Raw genomic sequence first — 25,800 nt, forward strand, 5'->3', positions numbered from 1 at the left:
GGGAATAAAACACTGAGCAACATGGACGACAGGGGAATAAAACACTGAGCAACATGGACGACAGAGGAATAAAACACTGAGCAACATGACGACAGGGGAATAAAACACTGAGCAACATGACGACAGGGGAATAAAACACTGAGCAACATGGACGACAGAGGAATAAAACACTGAGCAACATGACGACAGAGGAATAAAACACTGAGCAACATGGACGACAGGGGAATAAAACACTGAGCAACATGGACGACAGAGGAATAAAACACTGAGCAACATGGACGACAGGGGAATAAAACACTGAGCAACATGGACGACAGAGGAATAAAACACTGAGCAACATGACGACAGAGGAATAAAACACTGAGCAACATGGACGACAGGGGAATAAAACACTGAGCAACATGACGACAGAGGAATAAAACACTGAGCAACATGGACGACAGGGGAATAAAACACTGAGCAACATGGACGACAGGGGAATAAAACACTGAGCAACATGGACGACAGAGGAATAAAACACTGAGCAACATGGACGACAGGGGAATAAAACACTGAGCAACATGGACGACAGGGGAATAAAACACTGAGCAACATGGACGACAGAGGAATAAAACACTGAGCAACATGACGACAGAGGAATAAAACACTGAGCAACATGACGACAGGGGAATAAAACGCTGAGCAACATGGACGACAGAGGAATAAAACACTGAGCAACATGGACGACAGGGGAATAAAACACTGAGCAACATGACGACAGGGGAATAAAACACTGAGCAACATGGACGACAGGGGAATAAAACACTGAGCAACATGGACGACAGGGGAATAAAACACTGAGCAACATGACGACAGAGGAATAAAACACTGAGCAACATGACGACAGAGGAATAAAACACTGAGCAACATGGACGACAGGGGAATAAAACACTGAGCAACATGGACGACAGGGGAATAAAACGCTGAGCAACATGACGACAGAGGAATAAAACACTGAGCAACATGGACGACAGGGGAATAAAACGCTGAGCAACATGACGACAGAGGAATAAAACACTGAGCAACATGGACGACAGAGGAATAAAACACTGAGCAACATGACGACAGGGGAATAAAACACTGAGCAACATGGACGACAGGGGAATAAAACACTGAGCAACATGGACGACAGAGGAATAAAACACTGAGCAACATGGACGACAGGGGAATAAAACACTGAGCAACATGACGACAGGGGAATAAAACACTGAGCAACATGACGACAGGGGAATAAAACACTGAGCAACATGGACGACAGGGGAATAAAACACTGAGCAACATGACGACAGAGGAATAAAACACTGAGCAACATGACGACAGAGGAATAAAACACTGAGCAACATGGACGACAGGGGAATAAAACACTGAGCAACATGACGACAGGGGAATAAAACACTGAGCAACATGGACGACAGGGGAATAAAACACTGAGCAACATGACGACAGAGGAATAAAACACTGAGCAACATGACGACAGAGGAATAAAACACTGAGCAACATGGACGACAGAGGAATAAAACACTGAGCAACATGACGACAGGGGAATAAAACACTGAGCAACATGGACGACAGGGGAATAAAACACTGAGCAACATGACGACAGAGGAATAAAACACTGAGCAACATGACGACAGAGGAATAAAACACTGAGCAACATGGACGACAGGGGAATAAAACACTGAGCAACATGACGACAGGGGAATAAAACACTGAGCAACATGACGACAGGGGAATAAAACACTGAGCAACATGACGACAGAGGAATAAAACACTGAGCAACATGGACGACAGGGGAATAAAACACTGAGCAACATGACGACAGGGGAATAAAACACTGAGCAACATGGACGACAGGGGAATAAAACACTGAGCAACATGGACGACAGGGGAATAAAACACTGAGCAACATGACGACAGAGGAATAAAACACTGAGCAACATGGACGACAGGGGAATAAAACACTGAGCAACATGGACGACAGGGGAATAAAACACTGAGCAACATGGACGACAGGGGAATAAAACACTGAGCAACATGACGACAGAGGAATAAAACACTGAGCAACATGGACGACAGGGGAATAAAACACTGAGCAACATGGACGACAGGGGAATAAAACACTGAGCAACATGACGACAGAGGAATAAAACACTGAGCAACATGGACGACAGGGGAATAAAACACTGAGCAACATGGACGACAGAGGAATAAAACACTGAGCAACATGACGACAGGGGAATAAAACACTGAGCAACATGGACGACAGAGGAATAAAACACTGAGCAACATGGACGACAGGGGAATAAAACACTGAGCAACATGACGACAGAGGAATAAAACACTGAGCAACATGGACGACAGAGGAATAAAACACTGAGCAACATGGACGACAGAGGAATAAAACACTGAGCAACATGACGACAGGGGAATAAAACACTGAGCAACATGGACGACAGGGGAATAAAACACTGAGCAACATGGACGACAGGGGAATAAAACGCTGAGCAACATGGACGACAGGGGAATAAAACGCTGAGCAACATGACGACAGAGGAATAAAACACTGAGCAACATGACGACAGAGGAATAAAACACTGAGCAACATGGACGACAGGGGAATAAAACACTGAGCAACATGGACGACAGGGGAATAAAACACTGAGCAACATGACGACAGGGGAATAAAACACTGAGCAACATGACGACAGAGGAATAAAACACTGAGCAACATGGACGACAGGGGAATAAAACACTGAGCAACATGGACGACAGAGGAATAAAACACTGAGCAACATGGACGACAGGGGAATAAAACACTGAGCAACATGGACGACAGAGGAATAAAACACTGAGCAACATGGACGACAGGGGAATAAAACACTGAGCAACATGGACGACAGGGGAATAAAACACTGAGCAACATGACGACAGGGGAATAAAACACTGAGCAACATGACGACAGGGGAATAAAACACTGAGCAACATGGACGACAGGGGAATAAAACACTGAGCAACATGACGACAGAGGAATAAAACACTGAGCAACATGACGACAGGGGAATAAAACACTGAGCAACATGACGACAGAGGAATAAAACACTGAGCAACATGACGACAGAGGAATAAAACACTGAGCAACATGGACGACAGGGGAATAAAACACTGAGCAACATGACGACAGGGGAATAAAACACTGAGCAACATGGACGACAGAGGAATAAAACACTGAGCAACATGGACGACAGGGGAATAAAACACTGAGCAACATGACGACAGAGGAATAAAACACTGAGCAACATGACGACAGAGGAATAAAACACTGAGCAACATGACGACAGAGGAATAAAACACTGAGCAACATGACGACAGGGGAATAAAACACTGAGCAACATGACGACAGGGGAATAAAACACTGAGCAACATGGACGACAGGGGAATAAAACACTGAGCAACATGACGACAGGGGAATAAAACACTGAGCAACATGACGACAGGGGAATAAAACGCTGAGCAACATGACGACAGGGGAATAAAACACTGAGCAACATGGACGACAGGGGAATAAAACACTGAGCAACATGGACGACAGAGGAATAAAACACTGAGCAACATGACGACAGGGGAATAAAACACTGAGCAACATGGACGACAGGGGAATAAAACACTGAGCAACATGGACGACAGAGGAATAAAACACTGAGCAACATGGACGACAGGGGAATAAAACACTGAGCAACATGGACGACAGGGGAATAAAACACTGAGCAACATGACGACAGAGGAATAAAACGCTGAGCAACATGACGACAGAGGAATAAAACACTGAGCAACATGACGACAGAGGAATAAAACACTGAGCAACATGGACGACAGGGGAATAAAACACTGAGCAACATGACGACAGGGGAATAAAACACTGAGCAACATGGACGACAGGGGAATAAAACACTGAGCAACATGGACGACAGGGGAATAAAACACTGAGCAACATGGACGACAGGGGAATAAAACACTGAGCAACATGGACGACAGGGGAATAAAACACTGAGCAACATGGACGACAGGGGAATAAAACGCTGAGCAACATGACGACAGAGGAATAAAACACTGAGCAACATGGACGACAGGGGAATAAAACACTGAGCAACATGGACGACAGAGGAATAAAACACTGAGCAACATGGACGACAGAGGAATAAAATGCTGAGCAACATGGACGACAGGGGACGACTGAAAGATGACGCTAGGCCGGGTCATTATGTCATTTGTGAAATTAGCCGCCGCACAATAGCGCCGTGTGTCCGACCTACACACTGCCTACATTGCAGATTTAGGCGTCAACACCCTGCGAGGCATTAACGGAGTTCTCCGTCCTATCGAATAGTAACGCTCAGCACTCAGGACGCGGATTAATAGAAGGACGGAAATGTATTGATATCAAAACCGATCGCTTCGCTCCACAGGCTGGGAGCATCGCTCCACTGCAGGCTGGGAGCGTCGCTCCACAGGCTGGGAGCGTCGCTCCACAGGCTGGGAGCATCTGTCGCTCCACAGGCTGGGAGCATCTGTCGCTCCACAGGCTGGGAGCGTCGCTCCACAGGCTGGGAGCGTCGCTCCACAGGCTGGGAGCATCTGTCGCTCCACAGGCTGGGAGCGTCGCTCCACAGGCTGGGAGCGTCTGTCGCTCCACAGGCTGGGAGCGTCTGTCGCTCCACAGGCTGGGAGCGTCGCTCCACAGGCTGGGAGCGTCGCTCCACAGGCTGGGAGCGTCGCTCCACAGGCTGGGAGCGTCTGTCGCTCCACAGGCTGGGAGCGTCTGTCGCTCCACAGGGTGGGAGCGTCTGTCGCTCCACAGGCTGGGAGCGTCGCTCCACAGGCTGGGAGCGTCGCTCCACAGGCTGGGAGCGTCGCTCCACAGGCTGGGAGCGTCTGTCGCTCCACAGGGTGGGAGCGTCTGTCGCTCCACAGGGTGGGAGCGTCTGTCGCTCCACAGGGTGGGAGCGTCTGTCGCTCCACAGGCTGGGAGCGTCGCTCCACAGGCTGGGAGCATCGCTCCACAGGCTGGGAGCGTCTGTCGCTCCACAGGCTGGGAGCGTCTGTCGCTCCACAGGCTGGGAGCGTCGCTCCACAGGCTGGGAGCGTCTGTTGGGCAACATTCATTGTCATCCAAAATGTTCCCCATTCTAGCGGATCAGATTGAAAATCTTAAAAGGTGAATAACTCAGCAACAAGAAACCCTCAGTCATGTTTGGTTGGACATCGTGAGACGACTCTAAATCTACACGTTACCGTTCTGAAGGGACAGAGCTAGGTTTAGACGACTCTAAATCTACACGTTACCGTTCTGAAGGGACAGAGCTAGGTTTAGACGACTCTAAATCTACACGTTACCGTTCTGAAGGGACAGAGCTAGGTTTAGACGACTCTAAATCTACACGTTACCGTTCTGAAGGGACAGAGCTAGGTTTAGACGACTCTAAATCTACACGTTACCGTTCTGAAGGGACAGAGCTAGGTTTAGACGACTCTAAATCTACACGTTACCGTTCTGAAGGGACAGAGCTAGGTTTAGACGACTCTAAATCTACACGTTACCGTTCTGAAGGGACAGAGATAGGTTTGTGGGAAATAATGATTTTTCAAATTGCGGTCTGAATGAAGTGATTTCGATTTGTAATGATTACACTTTGCTCTCTTACTTTACACGTTGCTCCAGACTGTATGACGGAAGCATTTATATTTTACTCGTGATCAGAGCTTCCGTTGTTCCAGACTGTATGACGGAAGCATTTATATTTTACTCGTGATCAGAGCTTCCGTTGCTCCAGACTGTACGATGGAAGCATTTATATTTTACTCATGATCAGAGCTTCCGTTGCTCCAGACTGTACGAAGCATTTATATTTTACTCATGATCAGAGCTTCCGTTGCTACAGACTGTACGACGGAAGCATTTATATTTTACTCATGATCAGAGCTTCCGTTGCTCCAGACTGTACGACGGAAGTATTTATATTTTACTCATGATCAGAGCTTCCGTTGCTCCAGACTGTATGACGGAAGCATTTATATTTTACTCATGATCAGAGCTTCCGTTGCTCCAGACTGTATGACGGAAGCATTTATATTTTACTCATGATCAGAGCTTCCGTTGCTCCAGACTGTACGACAGGAAGCATTTATATTTTACTCATGATCAGAGCTTCCGTTGCTCCAGACTGTACGAAGCATTTATATTTTACTCATGATCAGAGCTTCCGTTGCTCCAGACTGTATGACGGAAGCATTTATATTTTACTCATGATCAGAGCTTCCGTTGCTCCAGACTGTACGACAGAAGCATTTATATTTTACTCATGATCAGAGCTTCCGTTGCTCCAGACTGTATGACGGAAGCATTTATATTTTACTCATGATCAGAGCTTCCGTTGCTCCAGACTGTACGACGGAAGCATTTATATTTTACTCATGATCAGAGCTTCCGTTGCTCCAGACTGTACGACAGGAAGCATTTATATTTTACTCATGATCAGAGCTTCCGTTGCTCCAGACTGTACGACGGAAGCATTTATATTTTACTCGTCATCAGAGCTTCCGTTGCTCCAGACTGTACGACGGAAGCATTTATATTTTACTCATGATCAGAGCTTCCGTTGCTCCAGACTGTATGACGGAAGCATTTATATTTTACTCATGATCAGAGCTTCCGTTGCTCCAGACTGTATGACGGAAGCATTTATATTTTACTCATGATCAGAGCTTCCGTTGCTCCAGACTGTACGACAGAAGCATTTATATTTTACTCATGATCAGAGCTTCCGTTGCTCCAGACTGTATGACGGAAGCATTTATATTTTACTCATGATCAGAGCTTCCGTTGCTCCAGACTGTATGACGGAAGCATTTATATTTTACTCATGATCAGAGCTTCCGTTGCTCCAGACTGTATGACGGAAGCAATTGGAAATTGCGAGAGGCAACAGTCTGGCAACGCGAGACAAACTATGGGCTGGATCCAGGCTAGGTAGGTCCACAGCCAAAATGCATATCATTTTGCAGGCCCTGATTTTCATGATTTAAAAAAAGTTAAATAGAAAACACACTGGTCTAGTGCGTCACATCGCCTTCAGAAAGGAAGAGTAAAGGTGCTTTTACACACTGGACGCGTTTTTCGGAAAACCGATGGAGAAACGCTGCTAAAAATCCGAAAAATGCGTTGGTTGTGTTAAGGACGAGGAGAGTCTTACACATAGAGTATATATCTATAGAGAAGACACCCGAGTTCTCCTCCCATCCACTTGCATTGAGTTGCTCAAAAGCGCATGAGGCGATTTCACTCCTCCTTCCTGGTAGGAACAGAGTGCATTCTGGGATGGATTTGCCCCAAACACATGAACGCGCTGCCGTTGACTATCATTGTGCCGTTTGTGCTGCGTTCACGTATGAAACATTCGTTCACGTGTTCATGGCCTCAAACACATGAACGTGCGCAATGATAGTCAACGGAGCAGCGCTGGCTCGAGCTGCAATGATAAATCCTGCCACTATGTCCATTTGGCCTCAGGGTTTCCTCTGGGTGCCGTCTCTATAAATATATACTCTAAGGTCTTACTGTACATACTGTACATACTGTACTTACAGGTGTACGTAGTACTCCTCCTTCCGTGTAGGAACAGAGTGCATTCTGGGTACTGTAGTACTTACAGGTGTACGTAGTACTCCTCCTGGATCCTCTCGGCCACCAGCTTACTGTCCTCCACCTTCAGCTTCTTCTTCTCACAAACCACCTCACACTTCTTCTCCTGGTTCATGAACACGTTGTACTGGGTGTTCACGATGCGGTCGCCGCGCAGCACCTCCCCTGGTGGACAAACCAAGGCAAAGCATGCATATGTAAATAAGGAACGTGCAATGAAATATTGAACAGATCTGACAACAATTCAGTATTTAAGTCCGACGTCATTTTGTAGTCCTAGTTACGTCCGGGTCATTTTGTAGTGCTACGTTACGTCCGGGTCCAGGTGGCACCAGCTCCCGTCCGCATCTCATTGTAAATAGAATATCTAAAACGCGTGAATCTTTTTACAATGACGTTATTTTTCAGAAAGGAAGCCATTGAGGGTTAAATGGGTCTTAATGCTTCCAACTCGAGTAGAATTATTAATGTTTTGTACAAGTGTCCATGACAACAAAAATATATGATGTGGAGACAATAAAGACTATTATTATTATTGAAGGTGGCATTGAATTTGCTCGGTAAAATGTTTCGGGGGCATATTTAGATTGTGTGCAGGCTTGAGTATGTTGAATCTAGTTTGCATTAATGAGGATTTATTTGACACAATAACATAAAATGGCGATAGTATTCCATGTGGTGCAGACGGCCTGTCACAGACAGATTTGGGAGAGCAGCAGCTTTGTTGTTGCGAGGAAAGCAGTAAAATGAGACTTTCGTGGTTGTTTTCGTCTCAGATTTAGTCCAGAGCGTCACAGTATAACAAAAGCGACACAAAAGTAGGACCCGGAAGTATCTCAGGAGGGGGCGCTCACGTCACGGCTAAAATACTGAATACTTTCAAGTGCCATGAATGATAACATAATGTATCAATGACTTGACCATTTTATAGGTAATGAAAATGTCAAAATTAGTGTGCATTCATGCAGAGGTACTATAAGAAGAACACATTCTGGGTGATTCATTTCCTCCGAGTGGAAACATGTTTGAGTTTCGTCTTTGGCTTTGATGGAATTAGCTATTCATCTGTTTCTATGGAAGAAGAGTTGCACTGGGGAGGAGAGTGGCTTCCTCACGCGCTGTCGACGCCATGCGTGTGAGAGTGAGACAAGAGACACGTGAATAATGACGTTAAACTGTCAACGTCATGCGTGTGAGAGTGAGACATGAAACACGTGAATAATTAAGTTAAACTGTCGACGTCATGCGTGTGAGAGTGAGACATGAAACACGTGAATAATGACGTTAAACTGTCAACGTCATGCGTGTCAGAGTGAGACATGAAACACGTGAATAATTAAGTTAAACTGTCAACGTCATGCATGTGAGAGTGAGACATGAAACACGTGAATAATGACGTTAAACTGTCAACGTCATGCGTGTGAGAGTGAGACATGAAACACGTGAATAATGACGTTAAACTGTCAACGTCATGCGTGTGAGAGTGAGACATGAAACACGTGAATAATGACGTTAAACTGTCAACGTCATGCGTGTGAGAGTGAGACATGAAACACGTGAATAATGACGTTAAACTGTCAACGTCATGCGTGTGAGAGTGAGACATGAAACACGTGAATAATGACGTTAAACTGTCAACGTCATGCGTGTGAGAGTGAGACATGAAACACGTGAATAATGACGTTAAACTGTCAACGTCATGCGTGTGAGAGTGAGACATGAAACACGTGAATAATGACGTTAAACTGTCAACGTCATGCGTGTGAGAGTGAGACATGAAACACGTGAATAATGACGTTAAACTGTCAACGTCATGCGTGTCAGAGTGAGACAAGAGACACGTGAATAATGAAGTTAAACTCTGGTTGAAATCGGACCAGAGGTGTGAACATTAACCCATTTTGGACCAAGAAAAAGGCTTCTAAATCATAATTGTTTTCTGAAAAACCCAGTGGTGCTCAACCTTTATCATGTCAAGGACCCCCAGAATTATCTCTATTGGGCCACGGACCCCCATCTCAAAATATGTAGTTCCAGGGACCTCCCCAGAAGCAAATATTTTAGTTAAAAATGTTCGCTCTGGAATATATATTCAAAGATTTGCACCACATTTTCACGACTTTTCAAAAATAGCAGACCTACAAGCTCATAGCGCGCCACTCGGTGGCGCGCTATGAGCTTGTAGATCTGCTATTTTTTCAATAGCTAAAGTATAACGTAATGCTTAAAACACCAAAAGGGGTTCCCGTCCAAAATGGGTATTATGTTAAAAGGATCCCTGCAGGCTAATAAGACAAATATGCCTTAAAACATTATATTTGCCCTCTACAACTAAAATAAGAACTTTAAATATTGTATTTCTTTCATAAATAAAGAATCTTTCACTCAATAGGAGCTGCTCCTGTCGCAAGTTGATGATGTCATATGTCCATATGGTCTAGCCCTATGGAATGTAAATGGAGTGAATATGCTAATAAAAAAAAAAAACATAATGCTTCCTAGGGATAATATGAGCATCAAAGCAATATTTTAAATACTTTTTATTAGCATGTGCATTCCATTCAGTATTTAAGTCTGACGTCATTTTGTAGTGCTACGTTACGTCCGGGTCCAAGTGGCACCAGCTCCCGTCCGCATCCCATTGTAAATAGAATATCTAAACGCGTCAATCTTTTTACAGTGACGTTATTTTTCAGGAAGGAAGCCATTGAGGGTTAAAATGGGTCTTAACACTTACAGCACGTAGGACGCCTGAGAACGTCATAGGATACCGAACGTAGAGTTCTAAGGACGTCTGAGGACGTCCTAGCGACATCCCAGCGATGCGGGGCGAGATATTAATATTCAGAATTTTTCCTATTTATTTTTTTGGCATTTCGCTTTTCGCTTGCCGTATGCTAACGCTCAGTGCAACTATTAGCTTATTATTGACTCCCACGTTAGCGAGACGGAAAGAATGACTCGTAGCTCCTAATCCAGGGCGCTCTCCGTGGTGATGAATAGAGCGATATGCTGGCGCTTATTTTCTGCTCCTCATCCGTCTCTCCCGCAAAATATGAACGCTTTTTGGAGCGTAAAACAATATATTAAGATGATCGGGGATGTTGAGGTCACTTTGTAAAGTCAACTTTTTTAGGAAAGTGTTTCCGGTTCATGGCTTTCAAAGTAAAAGCGATCAGACACCTCCGGTATTCTATAGCCTATATTTTGAAGGCAGTCGGCGTACTCAATGTGTTAATGCTTCCAACTCGAGTAGAATTATTAATGTTTTGTACAAGTGTCCATGACAACAAAAGTATATGATGTGGAGACAATAAAGACTATCATTATTATTGAAGGTGGCATTGAATTTGCTCGGTAAAATGTTTCGGGGGAATATTTAGAATGTGTGCAGGCTTGAGTATGTTGAATCTAGTTTGCATTAATGAGGATTTAGTTGACACAATAACATAAAATGGCGATAGTATTCCATGTGGGGCAGACGGCCTGTCACAGACAGATTTGGGAGAGCAGCAGCTTTGTTGTTGCGAGGAAAGCAGTAAAATGAGACTTTCGTGGTTGTTTTCGTCTCAGATTTAGTCCGACGGAGCGTCACAGTATAACAAAAGCGACACAAAAGTAGGACCCGGAAGTATCTCAGGAGGGGGCGCTCACGTCACGGCTAAAATACTGAATACTTTCAAGTGCCATGAATGATAACATAATGTATCAATGACTTGACCATTTTATAGGTAATGAAAATGTCAAAATGAGTGTGCATTCATGCAGAGGTACTATAAGAAGAACACATTCTGGGTGATTCATTTCCTCCGAGTGGAAACATGTTTGAGTTTCGTCGATTTGATGGAATTAGCTATTCAGTAAAGACGTTCATCTGTTTCTATGGAAGAAGAGTTTCCTCACGCGCTGTCGACGCCATGCGTGTGAGAGTGAGACATGAAACACGTGAATAATGACGTTAAACTGTCGACGTCATGCGTGTGAGAGTGAGACATGAGACACGTGAATAATGACGTTAAACTGTCAACGTCATGCGTGTGAGAGTGAGACATGAGACACGTGAATAATTAAGTTAAACTGTCAACGTCATGCGTGTGAGAGTGAGACATGAAACACGTGAATAATGACGTTAAACTGTCAACGTCATGCGTGTGAGAGTGAGACATGAAACACGTGAATAATGACGTTAAACTGTCAACGTCATGCGTGTGAGAGTGAGACATGAAACACGTGAATAATGACGTTAAACTGTCAACGTCATGCGTGTGAGAGTGAGACATGAAACACGTGAATAATGACGTTAAACTGTCAACGTCATGCGTGTGAGAGTGAGACATGAAACACGTGAATAATGACGTTAAACTGTCAACGTCATGCGTGTGAGAGTGAGACATGAAACACGTGAATAATTAAGTTAAACTGTCAACGTCATGCGTGTGAGAGTGAGACATGAAACACGTGAATAATGACGTTAAACTGTCAACGTCATGCGTGTGAGAGTGAGACATGAAACACGTGAATAATGACGTTAAACTGTCAACGTCATGCGTGTGAGAGTGAGACATGAAACACGTGAATAATGACGTTAAACTGTCAACGTCATGCGTGTGAGAGTGAGACATGAAACACGTGAATAATGACGTTAAACTGTCAACGTCATGCGTGTGAGAGTGAGACATGAAACACGTGAATAATGACGTTAAACTGTCAACGTCATGCGTGTGAGAGTGAGACATGAAACACGTGAATAATGACGTTAAACTGTCAACGTCATGCGTGTGAGAGTGAGACATGAAACACGTGAATAATGACGTTAAACTGTCAACGTCATGCGTGTGAGAGTGAGACATGAAACACGTGAATAATTAAGTTAAACTGTCAACGTCATGCGTGTGAGAGTGAGACATGAAACACGTGAATAATGACGTTAAACTGTCAACGTCATGCGTGTGAGAGTGAGACATGAAACACGTGAATAATGACGTTAAACTGTCAACGTCATGCGTGTGAGAGTGAGACATGAAACACGTGAATAATTAAGTTAAACTGTCAACGTCATGCGTGTGAGAGTGAGACATGAGACACGTGAATAATTAAGTTAAACTGTCAACGTCATGCGTGTGAGAGTGAGACATGAAACACGTGAATAATGACGTTAAACTGTCAACGTCATGCGTGTGAGAGTGAGACATGAAACACGTGAATAATGACGTTAAACTGTCAACGTCATGCGTGTGAGAGTGAGACATGAAACACGTGAATAATGACGTTAAACTGTCCAACGTCATGCGTGTGAGAGTGAGACATGAAACACGTGAATAATGAAGTTAAACTGTCAACGTCATGCGTGTGAGAGTGAGACATGAAACACGTGAATAATGAAGTTAAACTGTCAACGTCATGCGTGTGAGAGTGAGACATGAAACACGTGAATAATGACGTTAAACTGTCAACGTCATGCGTGTGAGAGTGAGACATGAAACACGTGAATAATGAAGTTAAACTGTCAACGTCATGCGTGTGAGTGAGACATGAAACACGTGAATAATGACGTTAAACTGTCAACGTCATGCGTGTGAGAGTGAGACATGAAACACGTGAATAATGACGTTAAACTGTCAACGTCATGCGTGTGAGAGTGAGACATGAGACACGTGAATAATGACGTTAAACTGTCAACGTCATGCGTGTGAGAGTGAGACAAGAGACACGTGAATAATGACGTTAAACTGTCAACGTCATGCGTGTGAGAGTGAGACATGAAACACGTGAATAATGAAGTTAAACTGTCAACGTCATGCGTGTGAGAGTGAGACATGAGACACGTGAATAATGACGTTAAACTGTCAACGTCATGCGTGTGAGAGTGAGACATGAGACACGTGAATAATGACGTTAAACTGTCAACGTCATGCGTGTCAGAGTGAGACAAGAGACACGTGAATAATGACGTTAAACTCTGGTTGAAATCGGACCAGAGGTGTGAACATTAACCCATTTTGGACCAAGAAAAAGGCTTCTAAATCATAATTGTTTTCTGAAAAACCCAGTTGTGCTCAACCTTTATCATTTTATTATTATTATTATTATGTCAAGGACCCCCAGAATTATCTCTATTGGGCCACGGACCCCCATCTCAAAATATGTAGTTCCAGGGACCTCCCCAGAAGCAAATATTTTAGTTAAAAATGTTCGCTCTGGAATATATATTCAAAGATTTGCACCACATTTTCACGACTTTTCAAAAATAGCAGACCTACAAGCTCATAGCGCGCCACTCGGTGGCGCGCTATGAGCTTGTAGATCTGCTATTTTTTCAATAGCTAAAGTATAACGTAATGCTTAAAACACCAAAAGGGGTTCCCGTCCAAAATGTGTAATATGTTAAAAGTTAAAATATGTTAATAAGACAAATATGCCTTAAAACATTATATTTGCCCTCTACAACTAAAATAAGAACTTTAAATATTGTATTTCTTTCATAAATAAAGAATCTTTCACTCAATAGGAGCTGCTCCTGTCTCAAGTTGATGATGTCATATGTCCATATGGTCTAGCCCTATGGAATGTAAATGGAGTGAATATGCTAATAAAAAAAAACAACGTAATACTTCCTAGGGATAATATGAGCATCAAAGCAATATTTTAAATACTTTTTATTAGCATGTGCATTCCATAGGGCTGGACCACACATGACATCAACATATGTGTCTTATTAGCCAGGGATACTTTTAAGCACATTTTCAAACATTGAAGTGTAATCTGTGAATGTCATTTATTTTGTACTTTAGATTAGATGTATTTGCATGTACTTTTCTAGAAAAGATTAGTTTTTTTTTTAGGTAGTTCATGTTTGCATAGAAAGGCCTTGCCAGGGACTGGATAATTAGCCTTCGACGGCTACAAACCCATATACAATGCAACGCTTTCCTGTTTTTACAACTTGATACATAGGTGTTTGTATTGTCCCCGTTAAATAAACGTACACATAAATACACCCCTAGACCAAACAGTAGGGCTTAGCAGCGCTGGGAGGTGTTTTAGAACTATTTTAGTTCAGTCGTAAGTCTTTGGAATTAAACTTAATTTAGTTTTAATCATATTTTAGTCACCTGGAATGTTTTAGTGTTAGTCTAGTTTCAGTCGACTAAATGTCATAAGATTTTAGTCGACTAAATCTGCAGTTCATTTAGTCGACTAAAATGTATTTTGGCGGGCCTTGATGCCGTCGTAATGGCTCCTTTTACACTTGTTGAAAATAGCAGATCTACAAGCTCACAACGCGACGCGTTGTGAGCTTGTAGATCGGCTATTTTCAGCATGCAACCGAGTGTAAAATGACTTGTACTGGATCTCTTGTCCACTAGTCCCTTCCTAACATTTTAGTCTAGTTTGTATCTGTTGACGAAATTGTCAATACATTTAGTCTTAGTTTTAGTCATAATAGCTTCGTTTTCATTTAGTTTCCATTTAGGTCACATTCCCACCTAATACTTCGGTAGACTCAATGCGTATGGGCGGAGAAACTGGGATTCTTGCATATTTCATTTGCTGCGGTTTGCCTTCACACAGCTGTCATGTGCAGCAATTGGAAACGCAGCAGGGGGGACCTTTATCAATGTGTTCCATTCATAAACTAGCCTACACAGTGAAATCTATGGTGATAAAATTATACTCATAACGTGTCTTGCCTTCTGGGACTAGACCCCTCTCTCTCTCTCTCTCTCACTATACACATGCAGCCACGCACTGTTCTTTTGGGCATGGAGGCACAGCGCTGAGCGCACTGATATAACAGACAGCAGCGCAAAATGTTTACAAGTTTATCGAGATGAAAGTCCCTACTCCCCACTAGTCCCCACACAGTGACAGCACTCCATGTTTACGGCACGCACGGACACTGCAGTGTTTTTATGTGGGTTTTTTTTTTATCCCACGATTTTGTAACCCATTTTTCACCCCTGTGTCAATCATCTAATGTGATCCTGGGCTCTACACACCCTCCACCAACCTAGTCCCCATATATGGGGGACAAGGGGAGACCAACCTAGTCCCCATATATGGGGGACAAGGGGAGACCAACCTAGTCCCCATATATGGGGGACAAGGGGAGAGCAACGGACTTGAACTCATGCTTCCTTCATGCCTGAGTGTCCAAGTTGCTCCTTTACACCTGACAGGGGGGAGTTTTTATGTGTTTTCTTAAGCAATTGATTAATGTACTCGTCCTCATTTCGGTACAGGGCTTCAGTCTCCTCATTCGACCACGTCTATCCACGGTAACGGGACATCTTTGCGCTGCGTAAAATATGCCTTCTCCGTCTCCAACTGTGTTCAGCTCCTCACCCGCCACATTGTTTGCTTCATTTCCTTTATTTACTGCGGATTGCATTCACACCTGCACCGAATCGTAATCAAGTGCGATTGGAAGCGAAGTAGATTAGGTCCGAGTAGAATGCGGTTCTTTGATACGCATTAGGATTCGAATGAGCCTTCACACCTGCCAAACGAAGTGCACTTTCTGACAATGTGCAGCAGGATTCGTTTTAATGGCAGTAAAGCTCTCTGGTATGAATGTGACCTTAGTTTTGGAACATTTGTCGGTGCTTACCCAGATTCTCTGCCTTGTAGACCACAGACTATACTGTCGGTGCTTACCCAGATTCTCTGCCTTGTAGACCACAGACGGTCAGACTGTCGGTGCTTACCCAGATTCTCTGCCTTGTAGACCACAGACGGTCAGACTGTCGGTGCTTACCCAGATTCTCTGCCTTGTAGACCACAGACGGTCAGACTGTCGGTGCTTACCCAGATTCTCTGCCTTGTAGACCACAGACGGTCAGACTGTCGGTGCTTACCCAGATTCTCTGCCTTGTAGACCACAGACGGTCAGACTGTCGGTGCGTACCCAGATTCTCTGCCTTGTAGACCACAGACGGTCAGACTGTCGGTGCGTACCCAGATTCTCTGCCTTGTAGACCACAGACGGTCAGACTGTCGGTGCTTAATACCCAGATTCTCTGCCTTGTAGACCACAGACGGTCAGACTGTCGGTGCGTACCCAGATTCTCTGCCTTGTAGACCACAGACGGTCAGACTGTCGGTGCTTAATACCCAGATTCTCTGCCTTGTAGACCACAGACGGTCAGACTGTCGGTGCGTACCCAGATTCTCTGCCTTGTAGACCACAGACGGTCAGACTGTCGGTGCTTAATACCCAGATTCTCTGCCTTGTAGACCACAGACGGTCAGACTGTCGGTGCTTAATACCCAGATTCTCTGCCTTGTAGACCACAGACGGTCAGACTGTCGGTGCTTACCCAGATTCTCTGCCTTGTAGACCACAGACGGTCAGACTGTCAGTGCTTACCCAGATTCTCTGCCTTGTAGACCACAGACGGTCAGACTGTCGGTGCTTAATACCCAGATTCTCTGCCTTGTAGACCACAGACGGTCAGACTGTCGCTGCTTACCCAGATTCTCTGCCTTGTAGACCACAGACGGTCAGACTGTCAGTGCTTACCCAGATTCTCTGCCTTGTAGACCACAGACGGTCAGACTGTCGGTGCTTACCCAGATTCTCTGCCTTGTAGACCACAGACGGTCAGACTGTCAGTGCTTACCCAGATTCTCTGCCTTGTAGACCACAGACGGTCAGACTGTCAGTGCTTACCCAGATTCTCTGCCTTGTAGACCACAGACGGTCAGACTGTCGGTGCTTAATACCCAGATTCTCTGCCTTGTAGACCACAGACGGTCAGACTGTCGCTGCTTACCCAGATTCTCTGCCTTGTAGACCACAGACGGTCAGACTGTCGCTGCTTACCCAGATTCTCTGCCTTGTAGACCACAGACGGTCAGACTGTCGGTGCTTACCCAGATTCTCTGCCTTGTAGACCACAGACGGTCAGACTGTCAGTGCTTACCCAGATTCTCTGCCTTGTAGACCACAGACGGTCAGACTGTCGGTGCTTACCCAGATTCTCTGCCTTGTAGACCACAGACGTTGGCTGGCAGAAGGGAAGGGAGTAGTATTCATATGGGAGCTGGGTACGAGAGCTGGTTAGCTTCACTGCCTGGGTGGGGGAAGGAAGGAAGGAAGAAAGGAAGAAAGAAAGAAAGAAAGAAAGAAAGAAAGAAAGAAAGAAAGAAAGAAAGAAAGAAAGAAAGAAACAGTACAATCCTTGCAGTTAATTCTATTGAACACAGAGTTGTTCCATTTGGAAACTCTCAGTGTTACAAATTGATAAATTAACCAATTCTGGACGGGAACCCCTTTTTTAAATGTTATACTTTAGCTATTGAAAAATAGAAGATCTACAAGCACATGCTACGACCTCGTATAGGTCTGCTATTTTTTGAAAAGTCGTGAAAATATGGCACAAATCTTTGAATATATATATATATATATATACTTTCAGAGCGAACATTTTTAACTCAAATCTTTGCTTCTGGGAGGCAGGGTCTCTGGAACAACATATTTTCAGATGGGGGTCCGCAGCCAAATACAGATATTTCCTTGACATGAAAAAGGTTGAGCACCGCTGACATAGAAACATAGGTTTTTCAGAGAACTGTCATGATTTAGAACAGGGGTCTGCAACCTTTTTCACATCAAGTGCCATGTTTTCATTTCCGTGATAGTCAGTGTGCCATATATAATTATGACACCACATCAACATTAAATATTCCCAACTGATTTAGATTGTCCATATAGGATATACATAACAAGCTTAGAAATATTTTTGATGAGAGCAATAACCCACCTAATCCCTCCCCAGTCATGAGTTTAGGAGTTTGAATGAATGTACAATTATGTGCAGGATGTAAATTATCTTGTAATTTGTAGATGTGAATAGACTTAATTTAACTGACTTTTTTTTGGAATATTTCAATTTAAAAGAAAAACCTTCTCTCTCTCACACTAATGCCAGTGTGCCAGTGATCACCCTCCCCTGTGCCAATGTTGGCACCCGTGCCTAAGGTTGCCTACCCCTGATCTAGAAGACCTTTTGTAGAATGTAGCTCAGGTCTGAATGGGTTAACACTGAGTCTACGTTGACTGCCTGCATAGAGGTCTGTATGCCATTTTATAAAACGGTTAGTCCCAATACTTGATTCTGATTGGCTGGTTACCGTCACGTGACCGTTGTACATTTCACCGATAACCCACACCTTCAATCACTTTATATCATTCCCAGCTGATTCCGCAACTCTGTAGCTGTACTGGGGAAGGGGAGCGCTTGATTGCCTTACGAACCCATGCCGTGCGGTGCCGTCTAAGCACCGCCCGGCTCATATGACTGTGAATGTGTGGCTCCAGGCAGCCCCGTAAAGACATCAAGCGCTATTCTCCCGTCACATAGCCTACAGTACTTGCCGAGCAAAACAAGGAAGTGATGTGGGCTCGCTCTGGTGGCGCAAAGCGTAGCTACTTTTGTGAATGTAATAGTTTTATCAGCTTATTGCTTAATTATAGAATACCTTGACAAAACAAGAGGACTTGTCCACAGTGGTAATCACTGTCATTATCCACTCACTGGCAATCCCAATAATTAAGTACAGAGTATCTGAAACACTTCTGTCCTTATCTGAGAAATGTATCGACTGTCTGACACAACAACAGTGCAACCCCTGAATCTTGCCAAAGGTGAAAAAAAAAGCATAGGTTTTAATGTTTTAAGCATTATTTTATACTTATGTTATACTTTAGCTATTGAAAAATAGCAGATCTACAAGCTCGTAGCTTGTAGGTCTGCTATTCTTTTTTTAATCGTGAAAATACGGCACAAATCTATAACTCAAATCTTTGCTTCTGAGGGGGTTCCTGGAATAATACATATATTCAGATGGGGGTCGATGGCAAAGAAATTACATATCATTTTTGGGGTCCTTGACATGAAATATTGAGCACCACTGATACAGAAACATGTATTACAGTTATACAGGTATTTCAGAAAACTGAGTGTGAGCTTAACCCATTCTGACCGGGCACCCATTTTGGTGTCAGCATCATGTTATGCTTTAGCTATTTAAAAATAGCAGATCTACAAGCGCATATCGCGCCACCGAGTCGCGCGATACGAGCTTGTAGGTCTGCTATTTTTGAACAATCGAAGAACGACTGACATTTTTTTAGAATCTGATCTCAGGTCAGAATGGGTTAATCAGACCAGTGTGTGTCCAGTGGAAACCTCGTATGAATCTGATCTCAGGTCAGAATGGGTTAACCGTTTCAGTTCATAGGACGCACCTGTACGTCATAAGGATTGGAACCGAGAGGTACAATGGACATACCTGTACGTCCTAGTGCACCCTCAAAGATACGGGGCGAGATAAGATATATATATTTTTTTTTTTTGGCTTTTCGCTTTCCGTATGCTAACGCTCAGTGCAACTATTAGCTTGTCATTGACTCCCATGTTAGCGCGGCGGAAAGAATGACTCGTCTCTCCTAATCCAGGGCGCTCTCCGTGGTGATGAACGGATCGATATGCTGGCGCTTCATTTCTGCTCCTCATCCGTCTCTCTCCCGCAAAATATGAACGCTTTTTGGAGCGTAAAAAAATAAATTAAGATGATCGGGGATGTGAGGTCACTTTGTAAAGTCAACTTTTTTAGGAAAGTGTTTCCGGTTCATGGCTTTCAGAGTAAAAGCGATCAGACAACTCCGGCACCCCGGAGCTCCTATTTTGAAGCACTTCCGGCACTAAATGTGTTAATGAAACGATGTCTAAGGCTTTGATGTTACCTTGATTTCTACGAGGTCGTTTTCATGGAAGTTCTGGGGCGCAACCCCAGGTACGTAGAAGAGCCGTCCTCCAGGCAGTATGGACATCAATACCAGGGCCCACCACGTCTCCTACACACACACACACACACACACACACACACACACACACACACAGTCACACACACACACACACACACACACACACACACACACATGAGCGTTTGAAATATACAAGACATTTATTTATTTTGTCTAACTTGAACTAAACCACGTATATATATATATATATCGGGCACATGAACTGCTATAAAATGAGAGAGGGACTCCCAGACAGTGCTACTAAACTAAACTAAACTAAACTAAACTAAACTAACTAAACTAAACTAAACTAAAGCAGTAATTCAGCAGTCAGTACTATAGTTACACAAAACACACCCTGTACTCACTTTGGAAAAGAAGAAAAAAAAGTTTTGGCAAATGCCTCACAGCAGCAGAAGACACATCGTGGTAGTTCAGAGTTAATCCCCATAGGTAGGATATATGTTTTATAATCCAGAGTATAGTGGTATACACAGGTTCACTCAGCAGCAGAAGACACATCGTGGTAGTTTAGGTAGGATATATGTTTTCTAATCCAGAGTATAGCGGTATACACAGGTTCACTCAGCAGCAGAAGACACATCGTGGTAGTTTAGGTAGGATATATGTTTTCTAATCCAGAGTATAGCGGTATACACAGGTTCACTCAGCAGCAGAAGACACATCGTGGTAGTTTAGATAGGATATATGTTTTCTAATCCAGAGTATAGTGGTATACACAGGTTCACTCAGCAGCAGAAGACACATCGTGGTAGTTTAGATAGGATATATGTTTTCTAATCCAGAGTATAGTGGTATACACAGGTTCACTCAGCAGCAGAAGACACATCGTGGTAGTTTAGGTAGGATATATGTTTTATAATCCAGAGTATAGTGGTATACACAGGTTCACTCAGCAGCAGAAGACACATCGTGGTAGTTTAGGTAGGATATATGTTTTATAATCCAGAGTATAGTGGTATACACAGGTTCACTCAGCAGCAGAAGACACATCGTGGTAGTTCAGAGTTCCCCATAGACAGGACGTATGTTTTCTAATCCAGAGTCCACGTAGGTTGCTGACTGTCAGTTGGAGAATGGACTTTAAACCCATTCTGACCTGAGATCAGATTCTAAAAATGCTCTTCTACATCCTGACAGTTTTCTGAAAAAGCTATGTTTCTGTGTCAGTCGTTCTTCGATCTACAAGCTCGTAGCGCGCCACCGAATGGCGCGCTACGAGCTTGTAGATCTGCTGTTTTTCAATAGCTAAATTATAACATAATGTTTAAAACACCAAAATGGGTTCCTGCCCAGGAAAAAGACAATACTAAAAAAAAGAACAAAAGGAGAGAGAAAAAAAAATGAAAATAAAAGACAAGGCTGCATTTTTCACATTACAAGATACATTCATTGAAATCCTCTTGCATTATCGAGAGAAGAGATCCCACTTTTCCTCTTGTAGTCCAAGTATGAGTGACAGTTTCTCCATAACATACAGTTCCTCAGTAATGTCCAACCCTGTTTTAAGCATTACGTTATACTTTAGCTATTGAAAAATAGCAGATCTACAAGCTCGTAGATCTGCTATTTTTGAAAAATCTAGAAAATGAGGCTCAAATCTTTGCTTCTGGGGGGGGGCGGTTATTTTGAGATGCCTAAGAAGCCTTTTTTTTATCGACCTCAGTCCTAAATGGGTTATAGCCAACCATATGCTAAATGATATTATGAATGGTTTAAACATTCTTCCTTACTCCTTACCCACATCCTATAAACATTCTTCCTGACTCCTTAGCCACATCCTATGAACATTCTTCCTGACTCCTTAGCCACATCCTATGAACATTCTTCCTTACTCCTTAGCCACATCCTATGAACATTCTTCCTTACTCCATAGCCACATCCTATGAACATACTTCCTTAGTCATTAGCCACATCCTATGAACATACTTCCTGACTCCTTAGCCACATCCTATGAACATTCTTCCTGACTCCTTAGCCACATCCTATGAACATTCTTCCTGACTCCTTAGCCACATCCTATGAACATTCTTCCTTACTCCTTAGCCACATCCTATGAACATACTTCCTGACTCCATAGCCACATCCTATGAACATTCTTCCTTACTCCATAGCCACATCCTATGAACATACTTCCTGACTCCTTAGCCACATCCTATAAACATACTTCCTGACTCCTTAGCCACATCCTATGAACATTCTTCCTGACTCCTTAGCCACATCCTATGAACATTCTTCCTGACTCCTTAGCCACATCCTATGAACATTCTTCCTTACTCCTTAGCCACATCCTATGAACATACTTCCTGACTCCATAGCCACATCCTATGAACATTCTTCCTTACTCCATAGCCACATCCTATGAACATACTTCCTGACTCCTTAGCCACATCCTATAAACATACTTCCTGACTCCTTAGCCACATCCTATGAACATTCTTCCTTACTCCTTAGCCACATCCTATGAACATTCTTCCATACTCCTTAGCCACATCCTATGAACATTCTTCCTTACTCCTTAGCCACATCCTATGAACATTCTTCCATACTCCTTAGCCACATCCTATGAACATTCTTCCTTACTCCTTAGCCACATCCTATGGACATTCTTTCTGACTCCTTAGCCACATCCTATGAACATACTTCCTGACTCCTTAGCCACATCCTATGAACATTCTTCCTTACTCCTTAGCCACATCCTATAAACAAACATTCTTCCATACTCCTTAGCCACATCCTATAAACAAACATTCTTCCTTACTCCTTAGCCACATCCTATGAACATTCTTCCTTACTCCTTAGCCACATCCTATGCATTGATTGCCTCGCTTACAAATAATACATGGTGGCCTTTTCCTCCATTGTAAATGCAACAGAACTTTGGCCGCGCCCCTAGCGGCCAAGATGGATGCCAGATTCAGAGACAGAGTGGATCAAAACACCTTTTTCATTTAACCCATTCTGACCTGAGATCAGATTCATAACGAGGTTTCCGCTGGACACACACTGGTCTGATCAACCCATTCTGACCTGAGATCAGATTCTAGAAATGTCAGTCGCTCTTCGATTTTTCTAAAAATAGCAGACCTACAAGCTCATATCGCGCCACTCGGTGGCGCGATATGAGCTTGTAGATCTGCTATTTTTCAATAGCTAAAGCATAACATGATGCTGACACCAAAATGGGTGCCCGTTCAGAATGGGTTAAAACAACGCTCCTACAACGTCCAAACGCAGGGCGTAGGCCACGCTGAGAAGTGGGGCAACAACGGAAGCGCTGTAGATTTTGCGTATGTACATGTTAAGAGCGATTATAGGAAACACCATGAGTAATGATCACTTAGACTCTCGTAGAGAGCAGAAACATACCTATACAAGACTCTAAATCTTAGGCTAACATGATGGCATGCATCGGTTTCACTCAAATACAATGTACTGAATGAGTGCCAGTCCTACAGTGAGTATTCAATCATAAACACAGTGAAAAAATACATGAATAAAATGACTGACTGAAAGTGTCCATTTGGTTTCATTTAAATGAATACTGATGATGTTACTGACACCGGTCAACACTAGTAGGCTATATAGAATTCCATTTGTAGGTCTCTAAAGGTTATGATGATTCAGAATTGAACATGGTGGACCCTGTTGTAAACAAGTGTAATGCTTTATGGTGTCGTCCACTCACAGTTAACAGTCTTTACATTGAGTTGTGCTTGGAATGTAACAGTCTTATTGCTATAGCTGGAAGCCTGGGGAACTATTAAACTTATGTTAACTCTGCTAACAGTCTTACTGCTATAGCTGGAAGCCTGGGGAACTATTAAACTTATGTTAACTCTGCTAACAGTCTTATTGCTATAGCTGGAAGCCTGGGGAACTATTAAACTTATGTTAACTCTGCTAACAGTCTTACTGCTATAGCTGGAAGCCTGGGGAACTATTAAACTTATGTTAACTCTGCTAACAGTCTTACTGCTATAGCTGGAAGCCTGGGGAACTATTAAACTTATGTTAACTCTGCTAACAGTGTTACTGCTATAGCTGGAAGCCTGGGGAACTATTAAACTTATGTTAACTCTGCTAACAGTCTTACTGCTATAGCTGGAAGCCTGGGGAACTATTAAACTAATGTTAACTCTGCTAACAGTCCTATTGCTATAGCTGGAAGCCTGGGGAACTATTAAACTTATGTTAACTCTGCTAACAGTCTCATTGCTATAGCTGGAAGCCTGGGGAACTATTAAACTAATGTTAACTCTGCTAACAGTCCTATTGCTATAGCTGGAAGCCTGGGGAACTATTAAACTTATGTTAACTCTGCTAACAGTCTTACTACTATAGCTGGAAGCCTGGGGAACTATTAAACTTATGTTAACTCTGCTAACAGTCTTACTGCTATAGCTGGAAGCCTGTGGAACTATTAAACTTATGTTAACTCTGCTAACAGTCTTATTGCTATAGCTGGAAGCCTGGGGAACTATTAAACTTTCCCTGCTAAACGTCCACATATAACTTTAATGCCCTATAACTATAACTACAGCCCAGAATGACAACCTCGCAGACACAATAACAACATGCTTGTTTCCTACCACGCTATGGTCATAAATAATATAGCAGCAACGTAAACAAAGCGACACTGTAACAGTATGTAATGATATGTATACATCTTTGATTACATATATATAAGCTAGCTTCAATGCTAACTGTAGCTGGTTAGCATTGAGTCGTTGACACCAGCCTGTTTACATTGACACAGTGACGTGTAGTGTCTCAACGTGGAGGTATTTATATAAATCCCCCTGAATTGATCGATCGATTGATTGATTGATTTATTAACAGTTTGCGGAATTACAGTACATTTGAAGTACAACTCAATACCAACAAAAAACAGTTTTTACTGCATTACACTTGTTTACAATAGGGTCCACCGTTTTCAATTCATCAACAGATGAAGCATAGAACACAGGACAGCATGTTGTTGGGTTGTCCTAACATAAAATAATAATAATAATAAATAATAATAATAATAATAATAATAATAAATAACATTAAGGCTTTATCAGGGAAACGACTCTCTGCTCCACTCACCATAGCCGCGGCCGCCATCTTGAATACACGTGTCATAAGGTGACGTGACGTCACGTGAAGGGAAGCGTAATAATAATCAAATCATCCTCTTTATGAATCATAATAATTATAATAATAATAATAATAATAATAATAATAATAA

General features: G+C 43.1%; 1 protein-coding gene across 1 annotated transcript in view; it reads right to left on the reverse strand.

Annotated features, from left to right (window-relative positions):
* The window catches only part of tm9sf4 (transmembrane 9 superfamily protein member 4), a gene marked incomplete at its 5' end in the record, with an annotated part of 64,086 nt that extends 38,392 nt beyond the window's left edge, over nucleotides 1-25,694 (reverse strand). The window contains 4 exons of the mRNA XM_083770238.1: nucleotides 7,744-7,900; nucleotides 17,712-17,811; nucleotides 20,487-20,597; nucleotides 25,659-25,694. Coding sequence (XP_083626364.1) covers nucleotides 7,744-7,900; nucleotides 17,712-17,811; nucleotides 20,487-20,597; nucleotides 25,659-25,694 — 404 coding nt within the window. The remainder of the gene's footprint in view (nucleotides 1-7,743; nucleotides 7,901-17,711; nucleotides 17,812-20,486; nucleotides 20,598-25,658) is intronic.
* Nucleotides 25,695-25,800: the final 106 nt, after the last annotated feature.

Source organism: Protomyctophum parallelum (assembly GCF_964188405.1).
Source record: "Protomyctophum parallelum genome assembly, chromosome: 7".
Lineage (NCBI taxonomy): Eukaryota > Metazoa > Chordata > Actinopteri > Myctophiformes > Myctophidae > Protomyctophum > Protomyctophum parallelum.